General features: G+C 46.8%; 1 protein-coding gene across 2 annotated transcripts in view; it reads right to left on the bottom strand.

The window, feature by feature from the left end:
• Positions 1-25,524, bottom strand: part of LOC139047535 (probable glutamate receptor) — a 106,166-nt gene that overhangs the window by 31,317 nt on the left and 49,325 nt on the right. For both annotated transcript variants that reach the window (XM_070521363.1, XM_070521362.1), the window contains exons 5-9: positions 21,095-21,256; positions 10,295-10,404; positions 9,119-9,203; positions 8,715-8,873; positions 5,826-5,958 (exon numbers count right to left, since the gene is read on the bottom strand). In XM_070521363.1, coding sequence (XP_070377464.1) covers positions 5,826-5,958; positions 8,715-8,873; positions 9,119-9,203; positions 10,295-10,404; positions 21,095-21,256 — 649 coding nt within the window. The remainder of the gene's footprint in view (positions 1-5,825; positions 5,959-8,714; positions 8,874-9,118; positions 9,204-10,294; positions 10,405-21,094; positions 21,257-25,524) is intronic.

Genomic DNA, 25,524 nt, shown 5'->3' with positions numbered 1-25,524 from the left:
CACATTCGAGTTCGAGTTCTACATTCGCGCAGAAATAGCGTACTGATTTTAGTTTATTACCACATTTTGGGACATTACACACTTCTTCCCCCGTCCACAGTAAATCTAAAGTTGGTGTAAAATGTGGAGACATCGCTGCTGCGCTTCTGTCATTGATACGGCATGAATATATTTTTCACAATCACAGCGACAGGTGCCGCCATGTTTTCGTTGCAGCGGAAAAGCTACAATAATGATGTTATATCCGGAGTTGTTACGTGCCTAAACCACTGATCATGAGTAACGCTGGGCTCCGGAATAAGTATGACCGCCTGGGCTTTTTTTACGTGCGCCCAATGTATCGTACATGAGCTTATTTCTCTACCATACCATCGTAATGTGGCCGCCATGGCCGGGATTGAACCCACAACTTACATGAGCAACGCAAATGAGCAGCGCAACGAGCCACTGAACTTACGCGGCGGTTTAGTGCAGGGTGCCTCGATATCGTAGCGCTGACATCGAGGCACCCTAGATTGCAGCGTCAGCCAGCAAAGCTGGTGGCCATGGTTGCGGATGTGAAACACAATTTTATTTTATAACAGCCAGCTTCATTTGGGGTTGCCAACCATCCCAAATTATGCGAAACAATCCCGACTGTTGATGATGATGATGATGAAAAACGCTTATTTGCTCTATTTTGCAGTGATTTTTGCGGCTTCAGATGGAGTCTTCCATCTTCTCTCCAGGGTCGGTTCCCCTAGTCCAGGGCTCCGCTGAGGGTAGTTGCCCTGCGTGCACGCCTTACTGGTCCTTGTTGGACTTTCAGGATGTCGCTGGATAGCATCCTCTCCCACTGTTCCGCACTCGGGTTTTTTATTATGGCTACCCCTCTGTTTTCTGGCAGGCCCATGTGGTATGGCATAGGGTTGGTTTGTCTCCACACCATGGGCACTTGCTCTCGTACTGCGTGGGGTAGATCTTGCTTAGCATGTTTAGGCACGGGAATGTTCCCGTTTGTAGCTGTCGCCATGCTACGGCGTCTTCTCTATTTAGTTGTTTGTGAGGGGGCGGGTATTTTCGTCTGATGCTTCTGTAGTAGTGTAGTATCTCTGAATAGTTTTGTGCTACCGGCTCGGGTTCCTCAGCGGGGCTGGGATTATTGGATGCTCTGTTTGTTGCGTGCCCTCGAGCTATCCTATCGGCCTCCTGATTTTCCGTAATGTCGGTATTTCCCAGCACCCAAACTATAGTGTGTTTGGCCTGGTTGTTGACGGTTTTGCCACTTGAGCGGAGGATGCGGAGCGCGCTGTGGCTGATTCTGCCGTTTAGGTAGTTGCGGCATGCTGCTTGTGAGGCTGTGAGTATGGTTAAGGACCTGTTGGATCGGTAGCCCTCCGCTGCCGCTAGAGCCACGGCTGCCTCTTTGGCCTCAAGTACCGTACAGTTCTGAATTGATGCGGTGGTGATTTCTTTTAGGCCCGAGTTGATCACTGTTACGACTTTGCTTTTCTTGTGGTTTCTGTCCTGAGTGTAGGTAGCGGCGTCTACGCACATTGTGCCGTGTCTAGTTGCCAGTGTTCTTTGTACATACTCTGCTCTTGCTTGTCTTCGTGCCATGTGTAGGTTCGGGTCCATATTGCTGGGTATCGGTGCTACTTTGATGGTGCTTCTGTATTCGTCCGGTATCGTCTCCGTGCTTTGTGTCTCCTTTATGGTAGCTTCACCGCCGTACCTGCTCAGGAGTCTTCTGCCCGTTGCCAATAGCTTTAGTCTTTGCATTTGCGCGATTATCTGCACTTCTTGGAGCTCCTCGAGACTCTTGTGTAGCCCCAGGGCCAGGCGTTTGTCGGTCGATGTTGACTGCGGTAGGTGGAGCGCCGTCTTGAGGGCTTTCCTCAGGATTGCGTCCGCTTGTTGCTTTTCGTGCTTCGTGTAGTGGTAGTAAGGGAGGCTGTACGTCAGTCTACTGACCACCGGGCTTCTGACCAGTTTGAGTGTGTCTGCTTCCTTCATGCCGTGTCTTTTCCGCGAGACCCGCGTTATCATGCGGGCCACTTGGTTGGCTGCAGTTTTGAGTAGTCTTAGGGTGTGGGTACATCGTTGGTTCAATTGTATCGACATTCTTAATATCCTGATGAGCGTCTTCTCCGGGATTGGCTGTCCCTCGAGGTGGATGTTCAACTTCATGTTTACTTCCTCTGGGACGGTGCGATTCTTCTTGCCTCGCCATACTCTTAGGAGCTCGGACTTCTCCGTTGAGCAAGCTAGACCTCTTGCTTTGACATATTCCTCTACGCATGTCGCAGCTTCTTGTAATCTTTCTTCCTTTTCCCCGAGGGAGCCTTTGGTGACCCATACAGTGATATCGTCGGCGTACGTGGCGTGGTGTACGCCGTCGATTTGGTCTGGTTGTTGGGCCAGTACAATCATGACAACATTGAAAAGGATGGGGGAGATGACCGATCCATGCGGTGTGCCTTTGTTTGGGGTGTTGAACTTTTCGGATCTCAGCTCGCCCAGGCCGATTGTTGCTGTTCTGTTGGACAAAAATGCCTTGACGTAGGTGTGTATTTTCATGCCGCAATGTAGGTTGTCTAGTCCTGTCAGGATGGCTTCGTGGCTTACGTTGTCAAAGGCGCCTTTGACGTCCAGTGCCATGATGATGTGCTCTCCATTGAGCGGGATTTTGCTCAGTACCTCTTCTCTGATTTGCAGCAGTAAATCTTGGGTCGAGAGCCTGGCTCTAAAACCAAACATGCTGTGGGGGTACAGCTCGTTTTCTTCCGTATGATTTTGTAGCCTCCTCGTAACCACTCTCTCATAGATCTTGCCTAGGCATGATGTAAGAAAGATTGGTCTCAGGTTTTCCGCTTGAAGTTTCTTGCCTGGTTTCGGGATCATGATGACTTCCGCGTGTTTCCATTCTTCTGGTACTGTTCCCGCTTGCCAGTGTGTAGTTGTCCCCTGGCCCGAATTTACCCAGTCAGGAGAACCAAATATCTCGCCATTTGATTTTTTTTACTAGATAAGAATAAATTGACCACATGTCCTTTTTAAAATGCCATATGGCTAGTTTGTACATTCTTTCTTGTGTTCTGTTGCATCGTCATCAACATAAAGGCGATTTGTCGAGGCTCTAGTTCTGTTTTACACCTTAAGCTTTCACAGTAGCTATATCTGTATGAGTAGCCTTGTTAGGCAACATTACTGCACCATTGCTGTTATAAATCGCGACCCCGTAGAACTGGAAAATGATTTTCAACTTTGTTGCACGAACACACTGGTAGTTCCTGGCGCATCTAGGCACGGTCAACAACCGCCCTGACAATCCCGATTTGGCTTCCTTGAGAGTTGGCAACCCTAGTTTCAAGGTGGCGAAATGGGTGCTTGCAATCTATAAACCATATATTGAAACAATGATGTGGGGCTTTCCAACCTCAGGAAGGCACACACAAAAAGCGACGCCATGAAAGTCGATGAAGAGTGTTGGCTGCACGTTCTTCTGGCCAGCCATTAAAGAGACAGCGTCTATTTTTCTGGCCCCAGTCTTCTGCCTACTTTACATTTTTTCTGATGGAGGTGCGGGGTACATGCTGCTGCTCCCAGATGGAACCTCGTCTACAAGCCCAGTACGGAGTCCGGTCGGGCTGACTCCTGTTCACGAACGGACAAGCCGTCGACTTCAAGGACTGCCACCTGAGCAGGAGCCTCTACTTACCTGTGTCTGAAGCAAGAGTGCATCAGTTCCCCCTTCTTCAGCCGCATCGACCGAGCTTTGTTCTAGCGCTTATATAGGAGACAAATACATCAGTGCTCACTGCTTCCGGAAGAGCTTGCTTCTATTCATCTTACGGGGTTGCAGGCAAGATTCCGATGCCCCCGCATTGATTTGTCCCGACGATGAAGTCCACCCACATTTCTATTTGAACGTCGGCACAGAAAGTATGCGGTTGCGCAAATTTTTAGTAAGACACAGTAGGGCTGGGCTATGGTGTGAGTTATCTTCTTTATTGCGCGCACACGCGTGCGCACGCGTGCATGTGTGTGCGTGTGTGCGTGTGTGTGCATGCGTGCGTTCGTGCGAGTGTGTGTGCGCGCGCGCGCACGCACGCACACATACACACACGCACACACATACGCACACACATCGCAAGGTGCGCATAATTGCGAATGCAGCTGGGTGTTGTGCGGTCGGACTAATATACCAGGTAAATTCACCTAGTCGCGAAGCTTTCATAGAAGCCCAAAGATCCGAAACATGGTCATTCATCGGTGGTAATGGAGCTTAGAGCTTTCTGTGGGACGAGTGAACACTGGCGGTGCAACAAAAATGTGACGCCATTTTTCTTAAAAGTAGAAGTGACGTCATTGTTGTTGTCAAAGGCGCGAAATTTGTTTTACTGGCTTGCCATTAGACATGTGCCTTCGGAAGCCCCGCAGTTCGACTCGATAAGCATTTCAAGCTTTTAACGTGAAAAGCGATACAGCAGGACATTAGCCATACGGGTGTAGAAATCGCATACATGCACAGAACATCCTATTTTTGCCGGCCGAAGAAAGCTTTGGGTATTGAGCAGATTTCGCATTGTTGGACGTTATGCCCGGCGGCCAGTTCAGCCACAGGATGGCTGTTAACGTAAACAATTATATTATAGTCGCAACTCAATAACTCTAGCTGAACAAATTAAGGAACGTTTCGGCAACACCGTGCCACCGAAATTCCGACACGCATGCACAATCAAAACCAAGATCAAAACAACACACCGTGTAAAAGAGGGGGGGGGGGGGGGCGTATAGTAGGTGAACTTGAAGAGCGCGCCTTTCTGTGCACTTCAAGAGCTGCATTGCATTGCAACTGATAAAGGCATGAACGTCCCCTTTTATACCGGGCGCTGAAAAAGATTGGTTCATGATAACCTGAAGAATAGTTCTTTTCCCTCGCCACATCCACTTAAGATTTATTAGGAATTCTATTTTCGTTGAATGAAATCAAACTGTCTCGTTTAAAGTAAAAGGTCGTCTTCTTTTTTTTTTCTTCAAACGTTTTTTTTTCCCACACAGTCGAGTTTCAATCGCTACTAGAGCGTACTGGAATGAGGTATTCTAGTACACTCTAATCGCTACTCTCATCACCGCCCTCGCCGATGTCTGTCTCAATTGGTTCGGGACCGCTTTTCGCCCGAAGCTCCGCGACCCGTTTGAATCGAACTTGTAAAGTATAGAAAAGCATTCCTTTGGCTACGCTGACCCACTCTGGTCTGCCAGCCATGCTTGAACACCCCCTGCTACCACACAGCAGGCCATGTCCACTTGGTCTGCCGTATGCGATCCCCGACGATTGCCTGTATCCGAGTGGCTGTGCTTCTCGATGCGATCAGTGTCATCGCATCCCGCGTAATTCCTTACGGCAAACTGACTTCGTTTCTCATTTGTAGCACCTATGACGAATCAAACCGGGACCCGGAGAATAGTAAGTGAGCACCTACACTGTGTACCACGCCCGCACTAGAGAAGGGGCGAGGTGTACGGGCGACAGCAGAGCGCAAGAGCACAGCCGTCGTCATTCTGTGGCGGCATCGATGTCCATCCGTGACTCGGGCGTCGTGCTTTAACAGCTGTCCCGAAACGCGGATTTGGCATTTGGCAGTAAAAACCAACGAGTCCAAACTAATGTGCCGTCACGCTCTGCTAGATCGGCTGCAACGAAATTTGAATAAAGCTTGTGGTGCGCGAAAGCTGGCGCATAAATTCGACAATCGTCGTGCATAGTTTTTCTCGGAACATATCACCCAGCATCGAGCCGAGTGCGTCAACGATATGTGCAAGCAGCGCAGGATACTTACTCTGCCGGCTCAGGGTCGAGATAAGAAACCAGAAGTCTGGTGTATCGCGACGCCGTGTGCTCGCGGGACTCCATCGCAGGATGAAGAGAAACGCAGTCGACATCGCCACAGAGAGGACGAGCAGGGTCCAGGTCTGTCCAGAATGAAAACACGCCATTTGTAACACAGGCTTTGCGGGCCTTTTTATCAACAGCAAGCGCTGTTAGAACGTCAAGTGCACTTTTGCTGGCCGTATCTAAAGTGTCGTAAGAATAAGGGGGAAATGCAGTTGCATTTGAATTTGAATTTTGCATAATGAATGCTTACCAACTAGCTCAGCTTTCTGTCGTTCTAAAATGCAGTAATATGTGTCAAGTAAAAGGTATCGAAGATACGTTCTCAAAGTACATCAATTGCATGCGTAAGCATTCAGTCGCAGAGCGCTTTCATCAAAGAAAAAGTGAAGAGCCACGCTAAGTATATTGATATTGCGCATAAACAATCGGCTAGAGCCAAAGAGAGGCTGTCAAAGTTCAGGACTGTACGAGCAGCTCTATGCTGAAACTACAGAGCACCGCCGCCTTTCGCCACACCCTCCTGCGATGCGATTTCCTGTTTTTACTGCTCACGGTTATAGCGGGTGTTTTTCTATTTGTGAAACAACAACCTCGCGCATGAATTAAGACTAAGTGTTCCTATATAGAAATCAGTATAGTTTCTGGAAACACAAAACATAAAGTACATCGATTTTGTGATTCTTGCAAATGGAAATGAACAAAGCGGGTGCGGGCCCCTCTGAGATGGGCCTGTAGTCACACTGCTGTGTGGCACTATGATAAAAGTACTAAGCATAAAATTGCTACATTGCTACAGGAACCACAATTCCAGCTTTCTCTGAAATGTGCCGGCTGAACTGGTGTCGTCACCTCGACAAGCTGAACTCTTGAAACTAGTAGCGACTGCGCGTGTTCTCAGCGCCTTCTGCACTTAGAAAAGTCTAGATTTCTCTTAAGTTTACGACAATGAAAGCATACAAAGCCTAATAAAAGAATCCACAAGAACGTCTCAATCCACATGCATAAGGATCGGACGAATTCATGTACTTCCCATCATTCCCAAGGTGGCTCAACGATTGCAGCAGCGTTGCCTCTAGTGTATTGTAGGTAACCCTTTGAGAGAAATATGACTGCGTAAAGTGCCGACACTCGAGCCGTTTCGGGGCCCTGCAAGCAAGGGTCTGACAATCCGCCAGGTGGCGCAGCGATTTGAACTTCCACTTTACCTCATATGTAGGCAGCTTATCATAACTCTACAGGGTTACGTCCATGCATCCAGTGTCCATATAAACGTTGATGCTTCGCCGGTCATGTGCCGCTGAGCCAGGGGGGCATGTCCATTTTAGTCACCGTGGATAGGGTCGATCTAAACTAGCGAGAAATTCTAGCTGTGGCTTTCTGTTTCTTTCTCACTGGTACCGCAGCCCAATCAACCAGCATTTGAGCAGCAGCCAAAATGGACATCTATGTGGCATACAATATGAATGGTATACAACAGGGGCGCTCCTCAATTGTTACCCGTCATCAGGGTGGGGCAGCTACGCATAGCGAAGCTCTTCTGTAACGTACTTTAATGAAGAACCGTTTCCCGCAAACCGTCAACGCGCGGGCCTCGCATGCAACATCGAAACCAGGACATCACGATGGTGGCGGCGACGACGGCGCGAACTCGCCTTGGGTACGCGTATAACTGCTATTCCAATGAAGAAATTTTGAACTTGTAGCCTGGACACTTTACTCATATTTAGCCCTTCATTATATTTCCGGGAATTTATTGGTTAATAATATTATTCCATTGTGCATGACACGTTATATAATGAAAAGAGTTAAAATAAATTTTATGAGTAGATGTCATGGCTGAGTTGAGGGGGCCTTCTGATGCAAAACCATTACACCATTTAACAGCCGTTAAGTAGTGCAACACTTCGAATTTCTTGTCAAACTTGGTAGTACACCTCCTAAAACATGAGTGTTTGCATTAGTCTTCGAATTAAAGAGACGTATGTTTTTTTTTTTTTGGGGGGGGGAGGGTTAGCAGAAAGTTCCCTTTATAAGCAGCGCTGCTTTGTGGATTTGTATCTAGTAGACACTACTCGAAGTATTGATAAGCACTTTCCATTGTCATATGGAGACACGGCTACTGAAAGGGGTAATTCATTACCAGTCTTAACTTTTATTCATGCTTATTGTTCCTTTATTACATATCAGAAAGCAATACTGAGAAAGCGAGAGAGAGCAAAATCAGTGATGTTAACCAGAAGAACGTCCGGCTGACTAGACTATGCAGGGCGACGGGAATTCAAGAATCGGAAGTTGTGAAAGGCAGGAATGAAACGCACTATGAACACGTGCACAGACGCGGTCAGCCACGCACCCGTGTACGCACAAACAATCCCTTTCGGAAAAAAAGAAAAGGTGAAACTGTCTTCATTACCTTGCTGGCCGGCGACGAGTGATATTCATCGTGGATTCCACGAATGAGGCTTTTAGCATGCCATTTATTAACTGGCAAGCCAACATATTTCAGATCCTTCCAGATCAGTTCAGTTTCGGCAGGTGTCGCATCGTTTTTCGCGTACCTGTTAACTCACGCATGAGCAGTCCTGTATTCTGCGCAGCCGGTCTTCTCTATAGGGAATGGTCCCACATTCTTTCGGAAAAACTTTGCCATCTTTCCAGTTTACCTTCCTAATTCAAGTTGTCTCAGTGCCTAGCAAATGACAGGGAATTTCTATTTCCTTCAGAGTAGAAAGCGCCCAAGACGTACAACTGCTGGCTGCTTAGCAGAGCTATAAATTCGCCGGCCGCACGCCAAAACACGCACACGGCACTTCGCTTTCGCATCAGCACTTACGTTTTCATTGAAAGGCTTGATGATGGCCATGGCGAATGGAATGACCCTGGGCGCCTTCGTCACGTAGCTGAGCACGTCGTACAGCACCGGGTAGAGGTACGAGATGACCTCCGTGCGCTGTCGGGTGAAGCTGATCTCACTGATCGCTAGGTGACTCTCCTGCGTGACGCACAGGACTGGTGGTAGTGCAGTACGTTCTCTCGATAAAGTGAGACAACGAAATGGCCGTACGCCAAAATAGAGCGAATCTTCTGTGACAAGATAACAGGAAGACTACGTTCCCTAATTGACAATACTCACAAAATGCATATTGACACTTTTTTTTTATTGTGGAGTTCCCTGCCGGGACAATATTATGTACATTTTTTTCTTTTAAAAAAGCTACGGCTCATTGGCTCACTCACCCTGTACAATACGTCACCAATAAGGCCTGTCCACGTTCCGTTCTTGAGAGCTCCGTATTCGGGGCTGTCGACGTTCAGCGAGTACCTGCACAGAGCTAGGTGATTTAGTGTTGCGTTGGACCAGCTCTCCAGTTAGCACATTTCATGTGCATTTATTGCCATGTTTACGCAAATGATACAGGGTTAACATTACATTCCTAAAGATTTCGCATATGCAGCATGGAATACATACAAAATCAAGAAGTCCTATAGCGAAGTAGTTTAGTATCTAAGCCCCATATACCCAATAATATATACCCAAAAGGGTTCACATGACAGCGTATTCGGTTAAGGGTTCATGCGTAGTACTACTCTACACAGTTCAGGGAAACGTAGCCACATTTGGCTAGCAAAAGGTTCAGCTTCTTCGCAGCTTAATATATGTGCGTTGTTTCCTAGACAGTAATTGAGGGATGCGGCAAAAACAACTTGAGCACACAAGTGTGTTTCCAGCAATTTAATGAGATAACAAGCCGGCAGAATTAAAATCTCGCAACATGTAAGCAGACATGCGCTAAAGAATTGCAGCAATCCCGTTGACAGGAACGCTAATTACGTGCGAGTACCGGACCAAGCCACAAACGGTGCCCGCTAGTTCCCATATGCGATAATATTCTATTGACAAAACTAAGACAACTCTACTCAAGTGAATCCCTGGATTACGGTTGTCAAGAGGGGAGAAGAATTTGGTATAATAAACATGTGTGATCCACGACTAGAGCATGTTTTATTCATTGATTTTTTTATCCAAGCCGGTGTGCTAAAATTTGAGGATGCACTCTAAATTGTGCTCGTCGTGTGAAACTATGTGGCATTGTGTGTTTACCTTTGGTGCCCATTATTTGTTTGGTCGTGTTATGAAGAAGTAAAGTGTTCATTGTTTTCTACGTGTATAACTGTGTGATTAGAGCTATTCTACTAAAGCGAATTCGAATACATCTGAATCCTTTCATGGGCCTGTCTGCTATTTTCTGGAAATATCTTCTGTTTCCCTTCCTGTTCACTGATTGTTTCACTGTCTTGTAACGCCCGCAGACACTTAATGCTGTTTAAAATAGCTTCGTGCCCGAAGTAGCACAAACCAATATTTGGAAATAATGTTCTGAATTCTGAAGGTGCAACAAGATGGTGACTAACGTGAAGTTGAGTCTCTGGCTGATGGCCTTGAGCAGGGAAAGTTCGACCCCCTCCTGGACCTGGAATTCGCCGTCGGGCCCCCGCTTGTCGACGACCACGTACGGGGTATTCTGTATCAGAGCAGAAGCAGGACCTCGTTTTTTAAAAGTAAATTGCCTGCAGTTATTAAGTTTAAAAGCATACAAGCACGGAGTTTATAAATCTGAAAGTCTGCAATCAAAGCAGATATCACGATTCTGTAAACTACTTCACTTGGAGCATCGCTAGCAGACAAATTTGATGTGAGAGTTTATTGTTTGCGCAAAACTGTTCGAGTTTACAAAGATTGTACAAATGGACTACTCACAAATTATTAGTATATCGGAGAGAAGCGGGGAATACATCGATCTTGTCTACTTTATATGTATAATTACACACTTTACATAAATGAAACATCGTTAGTTTATTGTTGAGCTAGATTTGTACACTTCATAATGCAGTTTTTAGAAACTTAAATTTTCAAGAATTTGTTCTAAGACGACTAACAAAAATCAAAATCCCAACATAAATCACGCCATTGTTCTTTCCCTTGTAATAAACTTTTCTCCGCCTCCTCCTGTTCCTACTGTTGCTGCATGTTACGTTTTCTTTTGAAGTTGTAGAAACCTTATCGAAATCGGTGCAATGGTTGCCGAGCAAAATAATTTCCCTCTCCCACTAATTTATATAGAACCTGCCAAGCTAAAGCTTACTCTTAAATGGGCTCTATCAAATAAGAACGTTAGTGTAGAAATCAGGGTGTTTTGCTTTAATCAGAAAGAAATAGACAAAGGTGCGGCCAACAATTTCTTGGGAATCCCGATTTTAACCACCACAGGTATGTACGTAGCTGCCAACTCTTTTGTATCGACTTGGGCTGCTTCTAGGATTTTATGACTGTTGTCATGTTTTGCAAAAAGAATTCTGTTCGTGAAACACTATTGCTAATCATTGTGCAAAACTTCCATTAGAAGTCACCAAATGAAAATTTATTTATTCCGAGAAGTACTTGAAGCAGACCTGCGACATTAGCAACAGAATTGCGGCTGAAAAAACACAGCAGATCCAACATGCCCACTTCGAATTTACAATCGGCGAAGTTTTCGGTAAATGCATAAGACGTGCTGAAACACGTGGCAAAGAGCAAATGCAATGTCTTGTAAAGGAAACAAATGCGTCATGTAACGGTTAGTCACATGTGTTCGCAGTGGTCACTTGGGTGTTTCGGCGCTGATGAAGCAGCACACCTTTCTGCTCCATATTTTGGGGTATCTGACCTCCACTGGAGGTGCCGATGCGACCGGCCGCGCTGTTGCCAGGCCGTGCAACGCGTGCGCAGCGTGACGCCATGTCTTTCGGTGCCCTTTTACGAGGTTGCGGGATCGAATCCCGGCCACGGTGGCCGCATTCCAATGGGGCCGAAATGCGAAAACACCCGTGTACTTAGATTTAGGTGCACGCTAAAGAACCCCAGGTGGTCGAAATTTCCAGAGTCCTCCACTACGGCGTGCCTCATAATCGAAAGTGCTTTGGGCACGCAAAACCCCATTATTTAATTTTTCGGTGCCCTCTTCCTCGTCTCGTCGCGGCCCACTCGCCTTTTCCACCAGTGGCCAACAAAACCCATGCGCAGGCCGGCTTGCCCCCTCTACCTTGCACTGCTGCGCGGCAAGTGATATGAGTCACCGAGAAAGGTGTTGGATTGGGCTTGTTTGTGCAACATGCTTTGAAGTTTGCATAACAGCGCAAGGACAGCGGAAGGGGCAGAGGAAAGAATACAGCGCTGAGAGGGAACAAACGACAGGAACGTTCTCTCTTCTGTTCGCTCTGTTCTCTCTTCTGTCCCCTCTGCTGTCCTTGCGCTGGTATTCAAACTGTAAAGCGTGAGTTACCGCTCCTAGGGGGCGCCATCATCCTGCAGCCGAGTGGCGCAAACCACCACCCTGTTTCAAAGGGGAAGATCATAGCATTGATTCATCCGAATGTGACCTATTTGGCGAGAACGTACGAGGAACAGCAACAGCAGGCTGCAGCCACGGTCAGTAAGAGAGGCGCAGGAGGATTCGCAAAGAAAGCTCCGCTGTAAAAGTCACTCTTGTTTAGAAGCAATGCGTTGCTCTTCAGTCACTACATTTAAAGTTTGCTGGAGCTACTTTGCTGGAACGGAAGGTATATCATCCTTAATGAAGTGCTTATGTCTCTCACAAAAATTAATCACTCAGGCTTAACTTAAAAAACTGCGTGCCATTCACCATTCTTTGCCGTCTCTGCAGAATTTTTATTAATTTTGTTGTTCACAGTTTGTCACGCATGAAAGTGGAACCAAATTTACTATTGAGCTACGAGGGTGATCGGCGCTCATCTGTGAGCCTAAAGGGACTTCAATGCAAGAAGCCTCGCGAGCTGAAGGCCATTCTTCAGCTTGACGCCCAATCAGTCTTTCCCTTTCTTGTACTCTTCCGTATTACCTGTCGCCCAGACGAAAAGAGAAAATTATCCGCAGAGGTATGCCAATCAGAACAGCTTAGCTTTGCAAGTACTAAGAGTTTATTTTCTTTGTTTCTGGCTGTTCGTGGGGAAAATTCATTCATTCATTCATTCATTCATTCATTCAGAATTTATTTAAGACAACGAAAAGGTTGTCCAGGGTGACGTGGCAAAAGGCATACTTTGCCTGACGAGGCCACGCCACCCGGATGACAGGCGGCACCACAGGCTACAAAAATCAAGAAAGAGCATTACATAATAGAACACACATTCAATATTTTTTACACAATGCATAAGACATCCTTACAAAAAACACAGGCTTTCGGCGGAAAAACAAAACAGCATACTTCAAAGCACAATTCGACCATAGCAGTATTTACAAAACACACTAGTGATAGGTATACGTTCAGTTTTCACCTTTAAGGTTCATTTATGAGCATTGCTTTAATTAACATTTTGTATTTACGTATAGAGGGAGTGCTGCGTACAGTATCCAGAATAATAGGGTATTGATTAATTAAGTCAGGAATTTGCCATCCTAACCTCTGAAAACCGTAATTAGTGCGTACACGAGGTGTTTCCATACATTGTTTCCTAAGTTCGTATGTGCTAAGTTTAGTGTGATAGGTGGTTTCGAAGGTTATTTTGTCTAGTTTGTACTGGCGTAATATTTCCAGACATAATTTGTATGTGTGCAGTTTACTTATTTCTAGTATTCCATAAGACCTAAACAAGGGCCAGCAGCTGCGCAATAACTGTATTTTCCCAATAGCTCGTAACGCCCGCTTTTGAATTGCAAAGAGGGAATCTCGATTTGTTTGTGTCGTCGTTAACCATACAAGGGAACAGTAGCTTAAACGGGAATGTATTAATGAATAGTATATTTGCCGCTTTATGGACGCCGGGAGATATCTCAATTTGTTTAAAATGCCAACCGCCCGACAAAGATCACTTCGAAGCTGATCAACATGCGAATTCCAAGAGAGATTTTCTTGAAACAGAACACCTAGAAAACGAATTTGCGAGCACTGTTTCAGCTGAGTGTTTTCAAAGTTTAAGTTTAGGTTGTCAGGAGCTTTTACACCTTTTGCTCTGAAGAGAATGTATTTGGTCTTACTAGCATTTAATTGCATCTTGTTTAGTTTTAACCATGTACTCAAGCCGGTCAACCAATAGTTAGCCTTTCTTTCGAGCGCGTAGGGGTCAATACCTGAGAAAAAGACATTAGTGTCATCAGCGTACAACACTAGGTTTTCGCTGCCTGGTATATTCACAATATCATTCAGGTATAAAATAAAGAGTACAGATCCGAGAATAGATCCCTGAGGCACACCATATTTTATTGTTTTTACGTGTGAGGCTGCAGCATTTATGACAGTAAATTGCTCTCTTGACGTTAAATAGCTCTCAATTAAGGTCAACGACACGCCACGGAATCCGTAAAGTGGAAGCTTTCTTATTAGAACATCGTGCTGAACACAGTCGAATGCCTTTCTGAAGTCGAGGAAAATTCCCAGGGTGTGTGCCTTTTCTTCAATGTTGTTTAGAATTTTTTCCTTTATCCCGAGGAGTGCGGTTTCGGCTGATCTATCTTTCCTAAAGCCAAATTGCTCATCGGCTATAATATTTTGCGCGGTGAGAAAACGGACGAATCTTTTGTTTATAACCTGTTCGGCTACCTTTGCAAATACTGGTAGTACTGATATAGGCCTATAATTTGTTAGTTCGTTCGCTGGGCCACCCTTGTGCACAACAGTCACTTTGGCCAGTTTCATTTTCTGCGGAAAAACGCCTGTAGATAAAATAATGTTGCAAATGTGAGAGAGCGGACAACTGATTATTTCACCTACAGCCTTTAGAGGTTTCGGTTTAATTTCATCTGCTCCTGGAGCACAGCCATTTTTTAGTGTCAGAATAATATCTAGCACTTCACGTTCGTCAGTGGGTGCTAAAAACAATGTGTTTGCGGCGTTTGATGCAATGAACTGCTCGCACGGTGAATCAACTGAATTCCCATCGCATGATCCGACTGCAATGAAATGGTCATTAAATAAATTTGCGACTTCGTTGTCAGTCATAGCGTCGTTTTGATACGGAACCTTTTTGTGCTCGAAATTTTTCTAGAGTACCTCCCTCACGGTTTGCCACATTAGCCGTGAGTTACCCGTAATGTCTGCAAACTTTGTTATGTAGTATTCAAATCTTGATTTTCTAATATCTGCATTTAATTTGTTTCGAACAAATTAAATGCTGAACAAATGAATGGGGTCAGTGAGAGCGCGCAAGTGGCATCGTCGATGCCACTTGCGCGCTCTCACTGACCCCCATATTCATTGGAACGCTTACGGGATCTCACGCAGTCTGCGTCACTGGCTCTACAACCACAGAACGTCAAAATATTAGGTGAACACCAACGTGAAGCCACTAAAACACGAAGTGAGGAACCAAAATTGCGCTCTACTGGATAAAAAATAACATGCAATAAAGATGTTATCTAGTCGGGTGAAGTTCATGCACGGTAACTTTTAATTTAATCATTGAAAGACACGTTTCAAAACAAAATTTCGAAATTAAAACGAATGTTGCGTGGTTGGTTGATACTAAGCACGCCGCCGCAAGGCGGCCATTGGCACATGAAAACGTGCTGTGGAAATCCCCTCAGCCGCTTCGCTGTAAAGAGAGGTATGAAGCGGAGATTTAAAGAGAGGCCGGGAGAGCTCTGGCCCGCTTCGCTGCAGCCTTCACGCTGCGACCGGTGCAGTGGATGAAGTAGCAAGTTCACCGACGGTAACGATTAGTCATATCTATAATGCCATTTCAAATGCGTGAGCATTTCTTTGCTCACCACACGAGGAAACCCGTCCGGCCACCTATTAGGCAAGACGAAGCGCTACAGAGAAATTAATGTACAAAACGAAAAAATCAAAAAGAAAAACATTGGCGGGGGTGAGTTTCCAACCTAGGACCCCACGCTAAGAATTCGAGTGCCTTACCCACTGTGATAAACACCCATGCTTGAAATAAGTGAATATATCTGAAGCTTATCGGTCTCGATCCAACCCTTAATTCTTATCGGTCCTTACTAATCTGGTCATATTTGCGCCGACCAATAAAGCCCTCATTGCTCTATAGCATGTTATCCATCCGCGTCGAACTATTATCAGCCATGATGAGACCCATATGACCCCCCATGACTCCTTTTCAATTCCCTGGCTACTTACTTATCTGCCTGTTGCGCGACGTAAAGCCCATGAGCCCTCAGATATTGTTGGCATTTGGGTCGGGGAAGGAACGTGCCAATGGAACGCGCAAGCCACGACCGCCGAACCGCATCAAGTATGTGGCCTATTTGGCCTTAAATTTTCGCAACATCAAATTTTCCTGATGTTTACAAACTCACCAATAGAGCTGTACATGTGGTCCTGGAGATGGCGTCTACTGCACCGTCACCAAATTTTTCAACAAACCTTTCACAGAAACTGTTCTCCTTTGACATTTGTTTTGTACAGCAGGCACAAAACATTCATTTGGTTCAGATTTATTCCCTCTCGAAAAGCGTGATTGTTTAGCCCAGTGGGCAAGACACTCAGTTTCTGAGCGTAGCTTTGTACGCTCGAAACTCGTAATCACCGACGTTTTTCCTTTCGAATTTGTTTTGTTTAATGCATTATTTCCTTTACTGTGCTTACGCGACGAACGGATGGACAGGTTTTCTCGCCGGGTAGCCAGATATATGCTTACGCATTTGAAAGCTCAGGGAAGTGCGCCACATTCGCACAAATAAAAACTGAAGACCCCTGGCAGAAACCATCTCAGGATGACAGTCAGTGTTGACGCGTTTCAAAAAGAAGCCGCACACTGTGCTGTCACCGTGAACACATGTCATGAATGAAGCGCGTACTCCAGCCTGGTTCCCCTCTCGCGTCTCTCTTGGGACATAGTGCGCCGTCGAAGGGCGCCGCCGTGAAGTTAGTGCTTGGCGCGCATTCTAAGTTGCCATCAAACAGGTTTATTGAAGAGCGGAACACACCCACTTGGTGCGAAAGAGGTCCCCTGAAAAGGGCCACATACTCTGTGGTGCTTGCCCAGTGACTCAAGTAGGCAGGAAAAGGTTAGGCGCCGATCGACAGATACACAGACGATCACAATAAAAGCTTTACACTAAATTTTACTTTAGGCTGTATATAAAACTAACGCTTCTGCAGCATCGAAACGGCCACTATTTCCGTCCGACAACACTCGGTGAGTGCCAGAAAGACGAACGGTTACGGCAGCCTGAAGTTGCCGCATCGGTCCGTAATGGCATCACAAACTTTAACATCGTGTGCTATAATATAGAGACCGACTTCACTGCATTATAAGCAAGCCAAACACTTATCCTAGCCCACATAAAAGGTCATAGCTAAATCCATGTGATGTCTGAAAAATCTACTGCCGTTGGAGTTGCGGCGCCAAATTCAAAAAAGGAATTTGCCCTGGAGTTACTTCATTATCATTCATTTTGCGCGCTAAATGAATAAAAATTCCCTTTTCATTCTGCTTATTACGAAGCCTAAATTATTAGAACTTGGCGTTCGAGTCCTTATTTATTGTCACAGTTACTCAAACAGGCCCTCCAGCACATTTCATGGAAGCCGGGGGACGTGTGTCTGCGTGGCATTGAGAGGGCATCAACCTGGCAAACCTTCTGCAGCAAAACCGTTTTCGAATGCAGGTAATCTGAGCGGACTTATAGACAACCAAGTGCTCTCACTGCCAGTTTTTCCCGCACAATGGCGTCATCGCTACACTTGTGGTCCTGCGCAAATTTGCTTCAATGACCGTGTTGTCACGCCTGGCGTCATGCTTAGCATCGGGATTATGATAGTGTCCCAATTAGTTCCGTCGCGCTGCCGAGTATTCGAAGTATTTGTGCCCGGTATAGGGGTCTCGTGAATCACATTTCTTCGACGTTGGTCTTTCCGGAAGTGCCTCTTAGCCGTCAATGTTCTTAGTATTTGTGGGTGCGTCAGAATATACTTGAGAAGTTGCGGAATTTTAATGTGCTAGCATTCTTTGGGCATTTCGTGCACTTTCCGGGAGCTACCTATCTATGTATGTGTTATTGCATTGTTGTATGTTTGTATACAACCGTTTTCCCACCTTCCTGGGTCACTGGGTAGCCAGTGGTGAAGTGGGTAGTGCATCGAGCTGCTGTGTGGAAGTACCAGGGTTCGAGACTAATCATCGTACTAACTTGGTTCACTGAGTATATGCCTATGTATGCATACCTGCTACTCTTCAACCCAACTCGTTCACGCAAACATGACTCACTGTAGACACGGGACTGTGTAGGTACCGCTGTTCGAAGAAACGCCTTGACAGCAACTTAAAGTACTAGGCGTGTGCCACTCGGTCTCTGCTGGTCACCATTAAACCTCTTCGATGCCAGCTCGGGTCACTGGGTACGTGTTAGTAGGCATGTGGCGCTCTCCAGTGAACGCCTCTGACGCCAACTTAGGTAACTAGCTATGTGCCATTGGCAATGCGTTGATCTACATTGACGTCCCTTATGTTCTTCCGTTGCCAAGCGGAATCAAACTCACGCCAAGGGCGGCAACCTCAAGGGCGGCAACCTGACGCATTAGCATGCTCCGCCACAAATTCACAGGATATGCGCCGGCTTTCAAGGAACGCCTTTCACGCCAACGCTTTATCGAGTTGCGCCATGAATTCGCTGGACACGTTCTGCTCTTCAGTGAACCTCTCGGCAACTAGGGTGACTGAGTATGTGCAACTGAGCCTGCGGCAAGCGAGGGAACCATTCTCAGCGTTCGCAGGCACCGGCGCGTCTCGTTCATCGTCTCAGAGGCCTTGTGCGGATTTCGCGGTATTGCCTATAGATCCAAAATGTGTCAAGAAATAATCGTGATAGAGGAATCCGGTTGCCGCAAGAAATGTTTCTCAGCGTTATTACGCACCGGAGCACCATCCATTTCGGAGGTCATGCACTGGCTTCGCGGTCGCAGCGCTAGATGGCACCGACTGTTCTTGGGGACGCGCAAAAGAAGAGTCTCATTGCAGTACACGCCTCATATATAACTCGTGTCGACGGTGCCCGTACATTGAGTCGCTATATTGACTCAGGGCCCACGCAATACCACGGATAGTCATAGTGAGATGGGTTCTGCCACATTTTATGTTGTGTGTGTGTGATGAGCATGCAGTCTTTCTTTAGGGAAATAACAGGTTACCTACTGCGCACTCGGATGTTCAGAGAGCATTGTCTGACGTCCAGGCAGGTTTACTTATCTTATTAGAAAAGGTTACCCCGTACTGTTATTGTAGGCACAAAATTTTCTCTATCGCATAATTCGACCGGCAAAACTTCAGTCCACTTCTGTAGACTGAAAAAAAAATCGCATTGTCTCTGAAACGTCAATGCTGCTCGGGTAATGCTGCTCAAGGATCAAAATAAACGGAGCCCTCGCCTAAGACTGAAAGAAAGAAAACTAACATTTATTGTTTTCTTTGCGCTTAGGTCATTCCTTCACAAACAGAAAGCAAGACGAGGTCAGGCGCTCACATAGATAGGAGATAACGCTACTGCTGTCATGTGGGACAATAAACCAAACAATTTTTATGCGTCCCTGTTGGCTAGCCCCTTTGATTACTCGGTATGGTCATTCGCATATTGATCTCAGCCTTGACAGTCTTCTCATCATCACACTCAGCCACGAAGGCTGCATGTTACACGCAGTTTTGCATTTGGTCGAATATACCGTTCGACCCTTGCGTGGTGTACATCGCTTCCCTTTCGTCAATTCTTATGGCTTGCGTCAGTATTCTCTACTCCCAATGTCATGTCAGCTGGAATACGTTGAGCTCCCAGTTGGAGTGAACGTAGGGGCACACCCTAGTCCTGTTGTGTATATCTAATCGATTCTTGAGTAACGCAAGACGACTTCAAACACCATGCTGCTGGTCACATTCGACCTCTGTGCGCCTATTTTCATAGGGTTTGCTTCAAGTTACCTGTAAAGCCCAGTATAAGTAGCAGGTGCAGTTGACAGGTGAGAGTGTGGTACACGTACTCTGTGCAGCCGACTCTTCCTGTTCATAGCCTCTGAATTTATCAATATTCTGGATTTTTCCACAGTAAGGGTGTGGTTCGATTTCATTGATTTCTCAGTTTTTGTCTCAGAGCTGTACAATGGGCGATGAGAGTTGTCGCGGTGCCGAGCTGCTGAGCCTATTTTGTTGACCTGGCTTTCTACAACGTGTATGTGGATCACACTATAGACATGTGTTCACATTCAGGTTTCACCTCATTGCGGCCTTCGTGGTCTCTTGGTAATCAGCGGCTCGGTTTATCCTCTGAGTCACCGCAACTATTTGGCGTCTTGACAATAAATGGTCCCTGTAAAATGGGAAGTTAGGTATAGACTATCGAATGAAACCAGAAGGGAAGTGAGGTTCGACAATGCACGAACAATTCTCGGTTAAGCGATAACGCCAGGAATCCGCAAGCACCGCTTTCAAGTGACAGGCCATGATGAACTTTCTTTGTCCCGTTATCCTTAAAAATGTTGAAAACTGGTAACGTAGCAAAGCTATATTTTCCAACAAAACAATTATTTGTACATGGTTTCATTCTGCGATCCAGTCTGGTCGATGCAAACTTTCATGAGAGACTACGAATATAGTTCGCTGCAAGCGGACATAAATTTGCACGATGTAACAGGTTTAACCCAAGCGCAACCTATTGTTTTAACTGATAGATAAACCTGTAGCTGCGCACCACGATTTAAAAGGGGGCTAAGTAAATCAAGAATGAATCTTTGGACTCCTTAACACGGGAAGGTTAGCCACTCAAAGTCCCCACTATCCCAAGATCTGCCTCAAGAATAGCAAGAAAACATGACAAGAATGATAATTACATTACAAACCATTGTCGAAATATGTTCATCACAAAATAATAAAACACTTCAAAATGATTTCATTGATGATGGAGCAAAACGCAGAAACATAAACGGAGCTAAACGCACAAGAGCAGCGCGAACATGCACAGTGGGTTAGGACATAAAGAAAATTAAAAGCGCACATAAATTACTGTTCACGTGTAAATGATCAAATGACATTCCCAGATAGATTTTTCTTGAATGCGCTTGTTTTTACGTGGGTTCCTCGAACAGATGAGCTGGCAAGCGCATGTAGCCTTCGATGGCCATCGCCACTTTCTTCTGGCTCAGCATTTGAGCACAGACGTGCCCACGCACACAAAGCGACCGTGCAGTACAGAGTGACGCCCCTCACATTGACGGCGCTGACGAGCAGGTGAGCACCGCTGAGCCCCGGCAGGTAGTCGAAGCGGTTGTTACGGCGCCGCATGAAGCCACAGTAGGTGCAGGCGATGCGAAAGTCGTTGGCCGCGTACAGAATTAGCGTCACGCCACCAGCTGCGCGCTGCTCGAGGGCCTAGACGTGGAGGAGAAAATAAAAGAAAGGGAGAGAGAGGCAGGGAATTATGTCAGTGTAAAAACGGCTGGCTACCCTGCACTGGCGAAAGAGGTATCGGGAATTAATGAGGACAAAGGGAGACCGGAAGTGACATAAGAGAGAGAGAAAGAGAGAGCCGCAAAAGCTATCCAAGGTGGTTGTCAAAATAAATGATAGCTTTCTGTGTGACGTGCTGCATATTCTCATGACATGTGTGATCATGAAGCCTTACAGCCTCATCAGCAGACAAACAAATCAGCAATTTCGCTGCCAACGACAGTGCCGAATACCATGACGCAGTATTAGTATTATCTTGTTGTAATCACTTAACCCCAGTTGAAAATTCGTTGCAACATGGGCTACTCTTAGTATCGTGATGGAACTTCGTTGCAATGGTCATCCAGCCAGCGCCCGCCCTAGATGCGGAAGGAATCTGATGCGAATGGGTTGCTAAGGTGCCATGAATATTTGACTGGAAATGTTTAGCAGCAGTAGCAGCCACCTCCCCGTGGCGAGGCGGCGTGGATGGTGGCGCCCGACTGCTTACGCGATGTTCTGCTCACGTCGGCACGTTGGAGCGAGAAGGGCCAAAGCTTCATAAGCCAAGGGAAAGAACGATCTCATGGGAGATTGCTTCGGGACATCACAGCAAGCAAGCGCGCTTGGGGCATGCGCCCCGCTGGAGCATCGGTTAATCAGCCAGCGTTCAGCAACGAATGCAGGAAGGCTCAAAGAGTATGTTCACCGTGTTCAATTCGTGCCTGGTGGGTGCAGTCTATTGTAACTGCACCCACCAGGAACTTTTATAAAATAGTGTTCTGTTTTCGTCAACCGCTGTCTCGTCCTGTTGAGGACTGTATCTGGCCCTATCATATTTAAGGTTACCTATCACGGTAGCATTGGCTGAAAATGGGCACATGCCATTGTACACGCGGTGTCGAATTTGTCTTTCAGACGCATACACAGTGGTCCATATGCAGTGATTCAAGTTTTATACTAGGCCAGAGGGCAGCTAGGAGCAAGTTTTCTATTCGGGCTTAGACCGCCTGTCCAACGTAGCCTGTTCGCCAACACAACAGCCGGCAGAAACATAGTGGCCCAAGATAATATACTACTTGGGTCACTGGTCATGTACTTCTCAATGTGCGAGATAGCACAGCCAAGTGAAACTTATCATTTATAAGTTGCCAAGGGTAACTTATCGCTTAAAGAAAGTAAAAACTGGTACCTTTAAACTTTACACTACTTTAGGGACCATCCTACTTAATTCTTATTTCCCTTTCCTCTTCATGTTTTGCAAGCATGTGAAGCAGGAATTTGCTACAACTTTCCTAGCGCCACCCTTTGAAGGAGCAGCTCACTCAAGCTTCCAGCACACCTGGCGTTGTCCAGAGAGTCATTCCTGTTATCGTTTCTGGAGGAGCCTCATGCGTAAATGTCTTGAATATTTTTTCTTTATTGACCGATGTTTAAAGAAACATTTATTGATCGATAGATTATGTACGACTCCTGCGACGCATCTGAAATCCGAATATCTGTAAGTACTTCTACCAAGGAAGCGTGTGTCCAATCTGGCTTAACCACAATAATGATGCTTTTCAAGTGAAGTCTGCCTTACACGTCTTATTCTGCTTGCACTGAAGTATTTGTAAAGCCAAGAACATTGCCATGGTAACTGCAAACAGCTTTAGAAATAAAAAAAAACATTGCTGCAAAACCCATTTGACCATGACTGTCGACAGTAATTCGTTATCATTGAATCAATCTAGTGACTCAACGTATTGCCACCGTCAAACGAGTCATCTACGAGGCGTGTACTGAAGCGAGATTCCTCTTTCACAGATCCCCAAGAACACTCGTCGGCATCTAGCGCCGTCGTCTCGAAGCCTGCACGTGACCTTCGAAATGCGTGGCCTGCCGTGCCTGCGAACGCTGAGAAACGCGTCATGCGGCAATCGGGCTCCTCTTTTGCGCTTCTCTGTGTAAGCTCTGCGTCGTCTAGGGCCACTTCCGAGAAGTCTACGCGTGGCCTGCACAGCGAGAAGCACGGCGCACAAGCACCCTTGATTGCTGATAATTGTTCGCGCACATGACGCACACCCATTGCCACGTACTCAGTGACCTATGTTCGCGAGAGGTCCAGTGCAATCATGGCGTAGCTCGGTAAAGCATTGCCGTGAAAGGCGTGTCACGTTTATTAGGCCAACTCGCCCTTTCCGCGCCTTACATCTTCCACACCACCGCCCGCCACCGCGTGCACACACACCTACACACATACTGCTCGCACTCAGCGGAGATGTCATCACAGCCCACGTCTTCCGCCACCTCGCCTACGGGTCACCAGATACTCCCTTCCCTATTGACGGATGTCCCCACAGCCGCCCCCCCCCCTCGAAACGTGAAGCCCCCGCTGACCATGGAGGGTGGTATTTCAGGATTTGGTTGGCATGGGCCTCGCCACAAGCTTTCCCCGTGCGTGGGTGGACGTGCTTAAAAGTCTTTCCAATAACACGCTTGCGGATGCGGAATTGGTCATTGCGTCTTGGCTCCAGCTTTGATGACATGGCCCTAGCACCATCACTGAATACGTGGGTTTTGCGCAAGACAAGTCGCCTTCGTCCAATGTCGTGGCTCGGCGCTGCCGGTCTTAGTGTTCCTTCTGGGCACGCCAAGCATGTTGCTGATGCTGCCGTGTGGCATCCATGATTTTCGCCAAACGGGACTGAAATTATGTTGCGAATCCATGGGAAACTGATGTGGCAGGCTCGATATCTTGCTTCTTTTCAGTGGGCTGCCACACGGTACAGAGTTCGCGTCCATAGAGGAGGAGGACTGGGGTGTATCCGGTGGAAGCACTTACTGCAGTTGGCATTGCAAAGGCAACTAGGAAATGTGATGGCCCCATTGTGTGTTCATTGCAGTATGCCACGAACGCACAGCTTCACGGTGCCATTGTGCCGCTCAACCATCTTCCCGGCTCGACTGTAAAACACCATGTGGCGCTTTGAGATGCGCCATCGCATAAGCAGGTTCTTACATATCCTACTAACAAAGAGCTTCCCACTATCACTAGAAATGGCAGTATATACCCCCCCCCCCCCCCCCCGTTTGCTGAAGAACTCTTCCATACGGCTGGCGGTTTGCTGTGGGGTTGCTGGACGAAGACGGAAGAGCTCAGTGAATTTGGTTAATTTTTCAACAATGACTAGTAAGTGCTTGTGCCCGCGAGGACTGGTAGCTAGCGGCCCCATCAGGTCAGCGCTTAGTTCTTTCATTGGTACTGCAGGCCACTGGTTGGCCCTAAGCCGCTGGGGCACGCGATGCTTTGCTTTTTTCATTGGGTGGACTGAACAACCGTGGATGTATTTGGATATGTCGCTGCTCGTGCCCAACAGCACAAACTTCTCTCTGATGTGCCACAGTACCTTAAAAAATTTTGCGTGGACACTTGTTGGGTGGTCGTCAGCCACTTGCAGGGCCAAAGGACAAAGGTGAGCGGACAACCAGGCTACCGTACGGTCATCGCGAGATTGCTCCAAAAGCCCTGATAACTCGAGATAGGATGTAGATGCCAGTTCCTCCAGACGACGGCTGCCAGCAGTGCCTTTCTGCAGGTATTTACCCTGGACAGTCCTGGTTGTGTTGTGCAAAAAGGCACCATGCAGTTGCTGCGCCAGTTCCCACGCACTCTTTATGACACTGAGGTCCTCAATGGTGGTCACCAGGCAGTTGTCAAACGTGATGGAGCCTTCGTCAGTGTCCAAGTTAAGTGAGAACAGTCTCTCAGGCAGGCTTTCTGCAACTGCCTTGGGGTCTCGGTCAACAGGTGCCAGGCTTACGGCATCAGCAGAGATGGCGGCCTTCCCAAGACGATGTTTAATTTTGCACTACACTTGAAGGCGCAGCCCCCAGCGCCGCACACGAAGGGATGCCTGCTTAGCGGTGAACATGCATGCCAACGACGCGTGGACTCAGTGCACTTCAAATTCTGTAAATTCCAAATAAGAATGAAATTTCTCCACAGTCCATGCAACAGCCAAGCACTCCCACGCCAGGACTTTGTGACACCGCTCTGAATCCGACAATCTTCTGCTGATGAATGAAACGGGCCTAAAAATGTCCTGCTGTTGCACCGCTGCTGTGCCGACACTGCTGCCACCTGTTTCAATTACAACTGGTGCGTTGAGGTCTGGCAAGCTCAGAACTGCATCTCTTGCCATCATTGCTCTCAGAGTCACAAATGACTC

Source organism: Dermacentor albipictus, chromosome 7 (assembly GCF_038994185.2).
Source record: "Dermacentor albipictus isolate Rhodes 1998 colony chromosome 7, USDA_Dalb.pri_finalv2, whole genome shotgun sequence".
NCBI lineage: Eukaryota > Metazoa > Arthropoda > Arachnida > Ixodida > Ixodidae > Dermacentor > Dermacentor albipictus.
This window is presented reverse-complemented; position numbering and strand designations above follow the sequence as displayed.